General features: G+C 50.4%; 1 protein-coding gene across 2 annotated transcripts in view; it reads right to left on the bottom strand.

The window, feature by feature from the left end:
• LOC310803942 (membrane-associated guanylate kinase, WW and PDZ domain-containing protein 3-like) overlaps positions 1–12,500 on the bottom strand; it is a 103,584-nt gene that overhangs the window by 35,368 nt on the left and 55,716 nt on the right. For both annotated transcript variants that reach the window (XM_083668937.1, XM_083668938.1), the window contains exon 3: positions 3,372–3,488. In XM_083668937.1, coding sequence (XP_083525063.1) covers positions 3,372–3,488 — 117 coding nt within the window. The remainder of the gene's footprint in view (positions 1–3,371; positions 3,489–12,500) is intronic.

Below are 12,500 nucleotides of genomic sequence, written 5' to 3'. Positions count from 1 at the left end.
AAGAAAAAATACTCTTAGAACTTTCCCGATTGCCTCAGTAAAGCCTCACTTCTGGCATTATGTCTCCTTTTATGTTATAAAATTGGAGTATAGCTACATTTTTAATAAGTGTGAAGGAGTATAAGAAAACATCTTATTCGACAGCTGTATTAAACTTCAACCATGAATAAATGAAAATAATGTTATCCAAGGCGTATCACATATCAAAGACAGAAGAAACAGCCTCTTCCCTTCAGACAGCCGAAGCGATGCTTCTCTTTGGGGGTCGGAGGGGGGTGTGTGTGTGTGTGTGTGTGTGTGTGTGTGTGTGTGTGTGTGTGTGTGTGTGTGTGTCGGGGAGGGGAGGGGAGGGGGGGATGGGGGGGTCACTGCACATTGACTCCCCCACAGCGGCCTATGGCCCCCACAGGGAAGGGAAGTCATCCTGGGTCTAAGTGTGACCTTGGGCCCTTCTTCCTCTCAGACACAGCCTCTTCCCTTTGTCCTGTAGGAGCTCTTAAGAGCTTCCTGCTGCTCTGTTGTTATCTAGGGGACAAGGAGGAGGAGGAGGACAAGGAGGAGGACAAGGAGGAGGAGAAGGAGGAGGAGAAGGAGGTGGAGGCTGTCAGAACCAACCGATCCCACTGAACGAGACTTATGGATGACCTTACTGTAAGGACCTGCCAGCTCTCTCTCTGTCTCTCTATCTCTCCCTCTTCCTCTCTCTCTCACTCTTCCTTCCTCTCTCTCTCTCGTCTGCCCCCTCCCGAATCGTCCCTTCTTTGACTGCCCCTCTCAGCTCCTCATAATGCCTCTGTACCCAGGTCATGTGAAGGGGAGCAGGCGAGGTGACGTTCATCCATTATGGTCCAGAGTGCTAGAAAAGCTCTCTAACTAAAGCACTGTGGACGGTGTAGCCCTGCAGGAACACCACTGACTAACTGACTGACTGTGTGGGATCAGTAAACAGAAGCTAGGGACAGATACACAACAACTGAGAGAGGCTGCATCTGACCAACACACACACACACACACACACACACACACACACACACACACACACACACACACACACACACACACACACACACACACACACACACACACACACACACACACACAGAGCAGGGGAACTAGGCCACTGGCACAGTGACACGCACCACATATGGCAACCTTCCCTCTCTGTTTGAGCGTTGTTGTGCATTTTGGGAGTTGAGGCATGAGAAAATGACAAAACCAATCTGAGAGAGTGTTCTGATCCCACGGTTTTATTTGTTTAATTGGTTTTGGTTGAAAATAAAGCCAAACTGATGTTCGAGATAAGCCTGAGATAAGACTTGTGATCCAGACTGTCTGTGTGTTTGCACTGCTAACCAGTCCCGTGTGGGAGGCATATGGAGGGGAAGAGAGAGGAATGGACAGAGAGGGAGTGACAAACAACATAGAGAGATGGAGAGGGGGAAGAAGGATGGAGAGAAAAAGGGAGGGAGTCAATGATAGAGAGTCCTTCAGTATCTGTGTTCCAGTCACTCGTTCATTAGGACAGTTAGATGAATGGGGGACTGCTGGTACTGTATGTGATGTGGAACCTTAGCCATTAATTAGACTGGGGTGGGGGGGTTTGCGGTGGGGATGGTGTGGGGTGTGTGTCTGTGTCTGTGTGTGTGTGTGTGTGTGTGGGGGGGGGGGGTGGTAGAGAGTAATGGTGGACGAGACTGCTATTAACCATTAGACTGGGGGTGGGGGGGGGGGGGGGGCAGGGGAGGCTGGTGGCAGCAGAGGTCTGAGGAAGACGGGCTCACGGTGATGCATGGGATGGAATGAGGAATACCATACCATTCCTCAATCTATGCATTACCATGAGGTCGTCCTCCGATTTCTACCTCCACCAGCCTCCCCCGGTAGAGAATAAAGGTTCTCTTGAAGAGGGGAGAAAAGAGAGAGAGAGGGATCCACCGTATAATATCCTTATAATTGCTATTTAATGCCCCCTGGGAAATAACGTTCAGAACACCAACCCACCAGTCTTAAAATGTAGAGATCTCAAAATGCCGTTCTATGGGTAATACGAAGCAGTCTCCCTCCCCTGTGAGCAGTCTCCCTCCCTTGAGAGCAGTCTCCCTCCCTCCTGAGAGCTCCGACAGCTCCAGTGTCGCCTTCGGAGAATACCACACCAACACAGAGACTGTGAACGGAGCTTAATAGCACAGCACAGACCAGCACAACACAAAGCATTTACTTATAACTTGAAAATGCTGCACTGACTAACTGTAAACTTGAGTTAAACTGGAAAAAGGGATGTCCTCATTCTGGCAGGTAGAAAGTGAAGCTCAGAAAAGAGCCAGACAGAATCCAGACTAGTAGAACGGACAGGACAAAGACGCCGTCTCTGGGCACCTACAGGCTTAAATAGACCGCCCTGGAGGAGAAGGAAATCTTCCCCTCACACACCGTGATCGACAAGTGGTTGAGAGAGAGAGAGAGAGAGAGAGAGAGAGAGAGAGAGAGAGAGTGAGTGAGTTTCCTCTCCTCTCTCTCCAAAAAACCCTTCTATAAAATATACATGAGAGATAAGCGGCTTACTTCCGGAAAAATGTCACACTTCTGCCTGCAATTCCCTCTCGTCTGGGAGAGAGAGACAGACAGGGAGGAGGCAGACAGAGAAACGTCCATGCCCATTGGGGAGAGGAGGAGAGCAGGGAGACACTGCTGTGTGTTTGTGAAAGCGCCCCGCCTCACTCTCTGCCATCGCCTCAGGAACAGAGGGCCGACTACAACTAGAAATGTTCTCAAAACAATATTATTCTCTCTTTTCCCCTCCCAAAGAAATGAAACGGTACATATCCGGCCCTGAATGTTTGCTTAAATGAGTTGTAATGATGTCATAATTGTCGAGATATGGCTCACTCTCGTAAATGTAATTCCACACCCGTTTGTCCATTAAACGCCACGTCTTTTTCCACTTTAAACACACTATGATCATTCCAGCGACAGCACCTCCAGCCTACAGAGTGTGTCTGACGTGAAGCGACTGCTGGGGAGTTGGATCAGGCTGCAGTTAGTTAGTTTTCATACAGCTGCACAACCTGCCACACTCATATAAAATGTGGCAGGCATACTCACACGCTTTGATAACAAGGAGGGTTTACTGCAGAATGCATCACGTGTGTTATAGGAGCTTCTGAGAATGTTCTCCATTGTGTTGTCATGGTGATCTTAAAGTGTAAAAGGTGTGTGTGTGTGCGTGTTTGTGTGTGTGTATGTGTGTATGTGTGTGTGTGTGTGTGTGTGTGTGTGTGTGTGTGTGTGTGTGTGTGTGTGCGTGGATGTGTTTGTGTGTGTGTGTGTGTGTGTGTGTGTGTGTGTGTGGGTGAGTGAATAGACACACTTACAGGGGATGGTGCGCAGGTACAGGTTGTCTCTGATGACTTGCTGCAGCTTGTGGTCCAGCGAGCCCTTCTGGAACTGCAGACTAAGGTAGTGGCGCAGGTCCGTGTTCAGTACCTTCCCTGAGAAGAGACAGACAGACAGACAGACAGGGTTAGTATCGGCTTCCCTGGGCAGACAGACAGACAGACAGACAGACAGACAGACAGACAGACAGACAGACAGACAGGGTTACATAGTTACAGGCTTCCCTTGGCAGAGACAGGAATACAGACAGACAGGGTTAGTACCTGTTTAATAATTAAAATTCCAATGCGGGCCTTCACCCCAAAAAATGTCAAAATGATCTAAGTGGGTCCCCAACCCTGTCCAACCTGATATCTCCAACATGCTCTGTATGCTCAATATGCATGTGAAAGACACTCAGGAGAGCCTCAGCTCTTTAATAACACAAACACAGACCAACAGATTGTCTCCTCCAAAATCAGTGTGAAGTCTCAACTTAAAATACTTGAGTAGGAATTTTAGAACAGACAATCTGAAGAGATGGTGTCTCTGCTACCCAACTCCCAGACGTCTTTGTAAAAACAAGTTAATGCAAAGTTTGAGAGAGAGAGACGAACCAGAGAGAGGCATTAAAGTCACCCCGAACGAGCAGGGATAAAGTTTGCTGGGAGTGGAGGATGACGAGGAGAGAAAGAGGATAGAAAGAGGACAGAAACAACAGAGGGGGGTGAAAAGGCTTTGAAATGGTTTGGCTGAACATGAGCTGTAGTAAACATGTTCTCCTCTCCTCTCCTCTCCCTTCCTCTTCTTTCCTCTCCTCTCCCCTCCCCTCCCCTCCTCTCCCTGCCTCTCCTCTCCTCCTCTTCCTCTCCCCTTCCTCTCCTTTCTGCTCTCTTCAGACCAAAGTCTGCTAAGCACAGCTGCCAATGCATGGCCATGAATACTAATCCGCCTAAGGCAGAAATCTTTCGACAGAAGATATAGGCCTACTGCAGCTCCAGAGGAAGGATGCACAGTAAAGTAAAGTGCAGTAATGCGGTAAAAAAAGAAGAAAAAAATAGAAGAACAACTTCAGCATACACTAGTGTATACCTGAAGCTCTTTATTCATAACAGCAATGGCAAACATGAAAACACATCCCATCGTTAATTAAATGATGAAAGGTGTCATCATTGATCGAGTGTGTTGTCAGGACAATACAGGACCACCTGACCACTGTTCAAATAGATGACCCGACCGCAAATCGCAACACTGACTGATATGAACACTGTCACAAAGGATTCTTGTCCTACTCCGTTTGACCCCTCAAGAAGATGTTTTGTTTTAAAGAGCTGAATGTCCCATCGGGGGATGCTTCTCAGGATAAAGGTTGAGTGTTCCCTCTCTGACTTCTCCAAAGAGGGCCAAATCACAGCTTGTCCAAAACCACACACACACACACACACACACACACACACGCACGCACGCACGCACACACACACACACACACACACACACAGGGGACCCCGCCGGCCCAATCTGGCTACCCCCCCCATCCCAGAATGTCCCAGAATCTCCATGTTGACCACGAAAAGCCTCCCCCCAAGAGAGGGAGAGAAGGAGGACACAAGCAGTCCATACACTTTATGAAGGCTATTGAGGCAGTGAGCATTTGAGAATGATTATTATTTATTTACTAATGATTACTACTATACTATTACTACTAACGATTATTATTTAATCACTATCCATGTATGTTCACTATACAGTATGTATAGTACACTATTTCTGTTCACTATTCTTTACAGTATTCTGAGTACAAGGCTCCTCCTGGTGGTCATCCGCACACACACACACACACACACACACACACACACACACACACACACACACACACACACACACACACTCCTGAACACAACTCACACACACACACTCACACACTCACACACACACACACACACACACACACACACACACACACACACACACACACACACACACACACACACACACACACTCGCAAACACAACTCACTCACACACTCTCCCGAAGACAACTCACTCACACACACACACACACACACACACACACACACACACACACACACACACACACACACACACACACACACACACACACACACTCCCGGACACAACTCCTGAGTGGTGCGGTATGGTACAGTGCAGTCTTTGTGGTCTCTGAGGGCCTGTCAGACACTGTTAGTGAGGTTGTCACATCAGAGAAGCACCTCATCTCCCCCCTCCACAGATAACAGGGCCATTGTACCAGCCAACTTCACTCAGAGGTAGGGACTCAATGGCCTCCATTGTGGCCTGCCGGCTGGGCACTGGCATGTTTGTAGTGAGGGCAGCCAACCAGGAAAATGAGCAAAACATATTTCAGCAACAGAATAGAGGAGAGAACTTCACCTCGCTTCACATCCCTTCCTCTCCCAGCATCTCTCTCTCTCTCTCTCTCTCTCTCTGGTTTAACCTCCACGGTAGCCGACCTATCTATTCCATGGCCTCATCTTCTCTCTGCTCTCTTAGTCTATCAACTTGTAAGTGACTGTCTGAAAGTCTTTCACTGAGAGCTGCTTGACAGTTAATCATCATTAACCTCTCCTAGATTGAGTCTTTCCATTGTCACTCATGGCAAGAGGAATCGAACTGGGTCATGGTAGCACTTAAATGGTTCCTTTAGTCAATATGCCCTCTCTTAGTCAGTCAGTCAGTCAGTCAGTCAGTCAGTCAGTCTCTTAGTCAGTCAGTCAGTCAGTCAGTCAGTCAGTCTCTTAGTCAGTCAGTCAGTCAGTCAGTCAGTCAGTCTCTTAGTCAGTCTCTCAGTGAGCCAGTCAGTCTCTAAGTCAGTCAGTCAGTCAGTCAGTCAGTCAGTCAGTATCTCAGTCAGTCAGTCGGTCTCTACGTCAGTCAGTCAGTCTCTCAGTCAGTCAGTCAGTCAGTCTCTTAGTCAGTCTCTCAGTGAGCCAGTCAGTCTCTACGTCAGTCAGTCTCTCAGTCAGTCAGTCAGTCAGTCAGTCAGTATCTCAGTCAGTCAGTCAGTATCTCAGTCAGTCAGTCGGTATCTATGTCAGTCAGTCAGTCGGTATCTCAGTCAGTCAGTCAGTCGGTATCTATGTCAGTCAGTCAGTCGGTATCTCAGTCAGTCAGTCAGTCGGTATCTCAGCCAGTCAGTCAGTCGGTATCTATGTCAGTCAGTCAGTCGGTATCTCAGTCAGTCAGTCAGTCAGTCTCTTAGTCAGTCTCTCAGTGAGCCAGTCAGTCTCTACGTCAGTCAGTCTCTCAGTCAGTCAGTCAGTCAGTCAGTCAGTATCTCAGTCAGTCAGTCAGTATCTCAGTCAGTCAGTCGGTATCTATGTCAGTCAGTCAGTCAGTATCTCAGTCAGTCAGTCGGTATCTATGTCAGTCAGTCAGTCGGTATCTCAGTCAGTCAGTCAGTCGGTATCTATGTCAGTCAGTCAGTCGGTATCTCAGTCAGTCAGTCAGTCAGTCAGTCGGTATCTATGTCAGTCAGTCAGTCGGTATCTCAGTCAGTCAGTCAGTCAGTCAGTCGGTATCTCAGCCAGTCAGTCTTTCTATTTTTCTAGGCTTTGTACGTTACACGTTCTCATTCTCTCCTGGGCTGAAACTAGAGATGAATCACACAAGAGCAATGTCACCCCTAGCCAGGAATATACTGTACTTCAACATTCCTCTGGCATTTTAGTTAGCATCAGCAATACAGTAATCCACCTTAAGCCTGCATCGCAGGGTAAATATCAGCTGAGAGAGAGGGGGAGAGGAGAGGAGAGGGGGAGAGGAGAGGAGAGGGGGAGAGGAGAGCAGACGAGACAAGCAGAAAGAGAGAGCAAAGCCTGGCTTCCCTGGTGAGGTAGTCGACTCTCAACATTCTCACTTAAACACCTCAGCCAGAGCCCACAGACTCACTCACACACATACACACACACACACACACACACACACACACACACACACACACACACACACACACACACACACACACACACACACACACAAACACACAAACAAACACGCACACACAAATCCACCGTCCTCCTCTGCTGGCTGGGAGCCAAATATCACAGTCACCTAATTGGTTTATCTCTAAATATGTAAGAATGACAGCTCTGCAGCTGGTGGTGGTAGCTATGGTGACTCTCTCTCCGACTGTACAACTCTCGGGAGCTTTGGGGATCCCACAGGGAGGAGATTTGTTCTCTTATCTGACCACCTCATAATTAACAGGCCCCTGTTAAGGCGGGGATGATGTCAGCAGGTTTTCACAGCTCCCCGGCCGTCATATAGCAGGTCCCATAGACACCAGCTGGACATTCTCTCCTCGATGCCCAAAGCATCTCCCTCCCTGGCCTGGATGTCTGCATGGTTTTAACTATTCAGGAGATTCAAATGAGGAATGTCTGAAATGTGCATAATGTAAAAGGGCTGCACGCAGGCACACGCACACACACACGCACACACACACACACACACACACACACACACACACACACACACACACACACACACACACACACACACACACACACACATCCATATAGCCAAGGTCCTGCTTGAGGCATGTGCTGTGAAACCGTGTCTCTAACACCATGGAGCTCTTCCAGACAGTCAGACAGATGCTACCTCCGCGGTGAGGCCCAATCACAGTCAGTCAGAGGCTAGCTCCACGGTGAGGCCCAATCATAGCCAGACAGAGGCTAGCTCCGTGGTGAAGCTCAATCATAGCCAGACAGAGGCTAGCTCCGTGGTGAGGCTCAATCACAGCCAGACAAAGTGCTAGCTCCGCGGTGAGGCTTAATCACAGCCAGACAGAGGCTAGCTCCATAGTGAGGCCCTATCACAGCCAGACAGAAACTAGCTCCTCCACGGTGAGGCTCAATCACAGCCAGACACAGTGCTAGCTCCGCGGTGAGGCTCAATCACAGCCAGACACAGTGCTAGCTCCGCGGTGAGGCTCAATCACAGCCAGACACAGTGCCAGCTCCGCGGTGAGGTGCAATCACAAACACTCCATCATGTGATTAATGGCATGGCAGTTCGCGTGTGTCCTCACTTTATCAGAGTCTCTCAGCAGTGTCTCTGCTCCGCCATGCTGCTCCGTCAAGCGGGGGCCCCGCTGGCGCCACAAACACCTGCACCACCTCTGGTCTGAAGCCATCATTACTCTGCAGGTCTGTCAGACTCAGCACCCTGGCTCATCCATCCATCTACCGCTCACCTTCAGGCGGCGGCCATTTTGGGAGGAACAGTGTGTGTGTATTTCTTTTTTGGGGCTCTGTCTCGTAGACTGCTCTAGGTGAGATGAGGGTCAACAGGAGGCTCAGACTCAAACAGGGCGATGCACCGTAGGTCGATGGGAGCCAGTGTGGGTGGGCCGGAGTGGGAGTGAGCATGGCTCAGGGCTTTACACACTTCACAGGGCGTCACGGGGCTTCACACACTTCACACGCACGCACAAACACACATTCTATGCCCTAGGAATGATTCCTCTGCATTTACATAACCAGTGTGGGGTGTAGAGAAGCAACATTAACCAATGCAGTGGCCACTGGACAGCCTACAGCAGTAGTAAGTGTGTGTGAACACACGCACGCAAGCGCGTGCACACACACACACACACACACACACACACACACACACACACACACACACACACACACACACACACACACACACACACACACACACACACACACACACACAGCAGTAGCTAGAGCTGTCAGGGGCCAGTGGGTTCACACAGTCACAGCTGCATCCACATTAAAGTTAACAAACCATAAGCTCCCCACCCCATTCCCCAGGAGAGGAGAGGAGGAGAGGAGGAGAGGAGAGGAGGAGAGGAAAGGAGAGAAGAGGAGGAGAGGAGAGGAGGAGAAAAGAGGAGGAGAGAAGGAGATGAGAGGAGAGGAGGGACGCCCTTCTTTCCTGAGAAGTAGGAGTCAGCAGAACAGCAGCACACACACACGATAACGTGAGGAAGAGAAAAAAGAACAGATGATCCCAGAGAAAGAGTCATGGGGTGAGAGGGAGGAGAGGGAGGAGAGGGTGACCCTCAGGACGCTGCTGAGTCATGGTGTCGCACTCCTCCGTCTCATCTTCCTCTCTTTTTTTCACCCCCTTCCAACACTGCCCCCCCTCCCCACACACACACACACACACACACACACACCTGACACCCCCCCCCCCACACACACACGCACACACACAATTCACTTCTATTCATGTCCTGTAGCACTCTGCTGGAGAGAAAAGGCTGAATATTAGAGATCCCAGTGTGACTCAAGTGGGCTGTGTTGTTCAGGGCTGCAGGGAGGGGCTCCGATCCCAGGCCTGTTGTCAACTCATGTCTCCATAAAAGTGAAGTCATGTTTCTGTGGAGCAAGAGCACGGCCAGATGTATTCAATTATTGAACAGGAAAAAACAAGGAAAAGTGTTTCCGAAAGAAATGAGGGAACCGCGCTGCAGACCGACGGAGACTGCGAGGCGAGGGGAGGAAGGGTAGGGGGTGAGGAGGGAGTGTGTGTGTGTGTGTGTGTGTGGGGGGGGGGTGATGCACAATACCGTCTCCTGATACTAAAGGACACCTCTTCAGACCGTGTGGCATGGAGTGTGTGTCCCTAAGAGCCTCCTACACTACAACACCACAGAGCACGCATACACACACGCACGCACACACACGCACCTACTATAACCACACACACATGCCTCACACACACACACACACACACACACACACACACACACACACACACACACACACACACACAGACACACACACACACACACACACACACACACACACACACACACACACGTGTAGCTGGTAACATGGTAGCTACTGTGTACAAGAGGGAAGCATAGTTGTACACAGTAGCTCCCATGTCCCACTTAAGAGCTTTAGGTTCTCCTATCTCCTATGTGAGTGACAAGGCCCTCTATAAGAACTAATGAGAAAAAGACTGAGTCACGCTCAGTCAATCGATCATATCTATCTCCTGCTACGTTCCATATCTCCAGCATTAGCCCTGTGTCCTCCTCTATCAGTGAATGATGAGGGAAATGTGCCCGTATCTCCGTCATTATCTCCCTCAATATCCACAGATACAGATAGTGTATGGGCCTGACTACAAAGTGCTCGTTAGCGAGGGCCATTGTGAGGGGGAGGACTAAAGACTGCGATCAGAGGAGATCTCTCTGAGGCATAACTGACTGGCCGACAGGGGGAACTCCAATTACCAGCTCAGTGGCTACGCACTCTCTCTCACACACACACGCAAGCACACACACAAGCACGCACGGGCACACGCACGGGCACACGTGCGCGCACACGTGCGCGCACACACGCATACGCATACACACACAAACACACACACACATACACACACACACACACACACACACACACACACACACACCGACAGATAAGCCTGAAATAGGGCTAGCTGTTGCTGTGGTGATGGATGATCATATCTGTGTTTTGAGGCAGCCTTTTCTCTCTCTACAGACTTGGCCGTGGGAGAGAAGTAGGGAGAATCTGCGTCTCTCTCTCATCTCCATTGTAGAGCTTATCACATGTAATTCATAAACACTTCACTTTTATGGAAGGCGTCTGATGATGATTGAACGGCCTGGAGTGGAGGAGCTCATTTGCGTAAATGATTATGGGTGCGTGCTTGTCATCACTCTGACCACATTAAGCCACAACAACAAGAGGGAAGCATATGTCATTGAGCCACACAATATGTCGACTCCCTGTCTTTCTGCCTGTCTCCCTGTCTTTCTGCCTGTCTCCCTGTCTTTCTGCCTGTCTCCATGTCTTTCTGCCTGTCTCCATGTCTTTCTGCCTGTCTCCCTGTCTTTCTGCCTGTCTCTGTATCTTTCTGCCTGTCTCTGTGTCTTTCTGCCTGTCTCCCTGTCTTTCTGCCTGTCTCTGTATCTTTCTGCCTGTCTCCATGTCTTTCTGCCTGCCTCCCTGTCTCCTTGCCTTCCTGTCTGCCTCCCTCCCTCCCTCCCTGCCTGCCTGCCTGCCTTCCTCCCTCCCTCCCTCCCTCCCTCCCTGCCTGGCTCCCTGTCTCCCTCCATCCCTCCCTCCCTGCCGGCTTCCCTGTCTCCCTCCCTCCCTGCCTGCCTCCCTCCCTGCCTGTCTCCCTCCCTCCCTGCCTGCCTCCCTCCCTGCCTGTCTCCCTGCCTCCATGTCTACAGGCCACTACTCTCCTCTCCTCTCCTCTCCTCTCTTTATGTTGGTCTCTTGTTGCGGAGGAGAAGGCCAGGGTTTGTGTGCTGCTCCAGTGCCAGGTCATCTCCCACAGTGCTCGGCATTTCATTGTTGACTGAGCAGAGAGCATCCTGGGGCTCCCTCCTTGTCTTCAGGAGAGGGAGAGAGAGAGAGCGAGAGAGAGGGGGGGATTGTACTGAGAGCTCACCCGTAGTGCCCTCCCTCCCCTCCCCTCTCTCACCCCCTGTCCATTCTCTAACCCCCAGTGCCTCCCCTTTCTCACCCCCTGTCCCTTCTCTCACCCCCAGTGCCTCCCCTTTCTCACCCCCTGTCCCTTCTCTCACCCCCAGTGCCTCCCTCACCTCCCCTCTCACATGCATGTCCTCATCTACTACCCCCGCCCCCTTCCACCCTTCCTCTCTCCCTGCCTCCCTCCCTTTCCAACACATTTTCCTTACAAACAACACGGTCTATGGCACAGCTTGTTTGTTTGAATATATTGTATCTGTTAGTTCAGTTTGTGAGGAGGTTGTGATGGAGGTTGTGGTGAGGTTGTGATGGAGGTTGTGAGGAGGTTGTGATGGAGGTTGTGATGAGGTTGTGAGGAGGTGGTGAAGAGGTTGTGATGGAGGTTGTGGTGAGGTTGTGATGGAGGTTGTGAGGAGGTTGTGATGAGGTTGTGAGGAGGTTGTGATGGAGGTTGTGGTGAGGTTGTGAGGAGGTTGTGGTGAGGTTGTGAGGAGGTTGTGGTGAGGTTGTGAGGAGGTTGTGATGAGGTTGTGAGGAGGTTGTGATGGAGGTTGTGGTGAGGTTGTGAGGAGGTTGTGAGGAGGTTGTGAGGAGGTTAGCACGTTGCAGTATGATTAGCCCCAGGCGGTGTGTGTCAGCCAGG

This window comes from Argentina silus, assembly GCF_951799395.1.
Source record: "Argentina silus genome assembly, chromosome: 4".
Lineage (NCBI taxonomy): Eukaryota > Metazoa > Chordata > Actinopteri > Argentiniformes > Argentinidae > Argentina > Argentina silus.
This window is presented reverse-complemented; position numbering and strand designations above follow the sequence as displayed.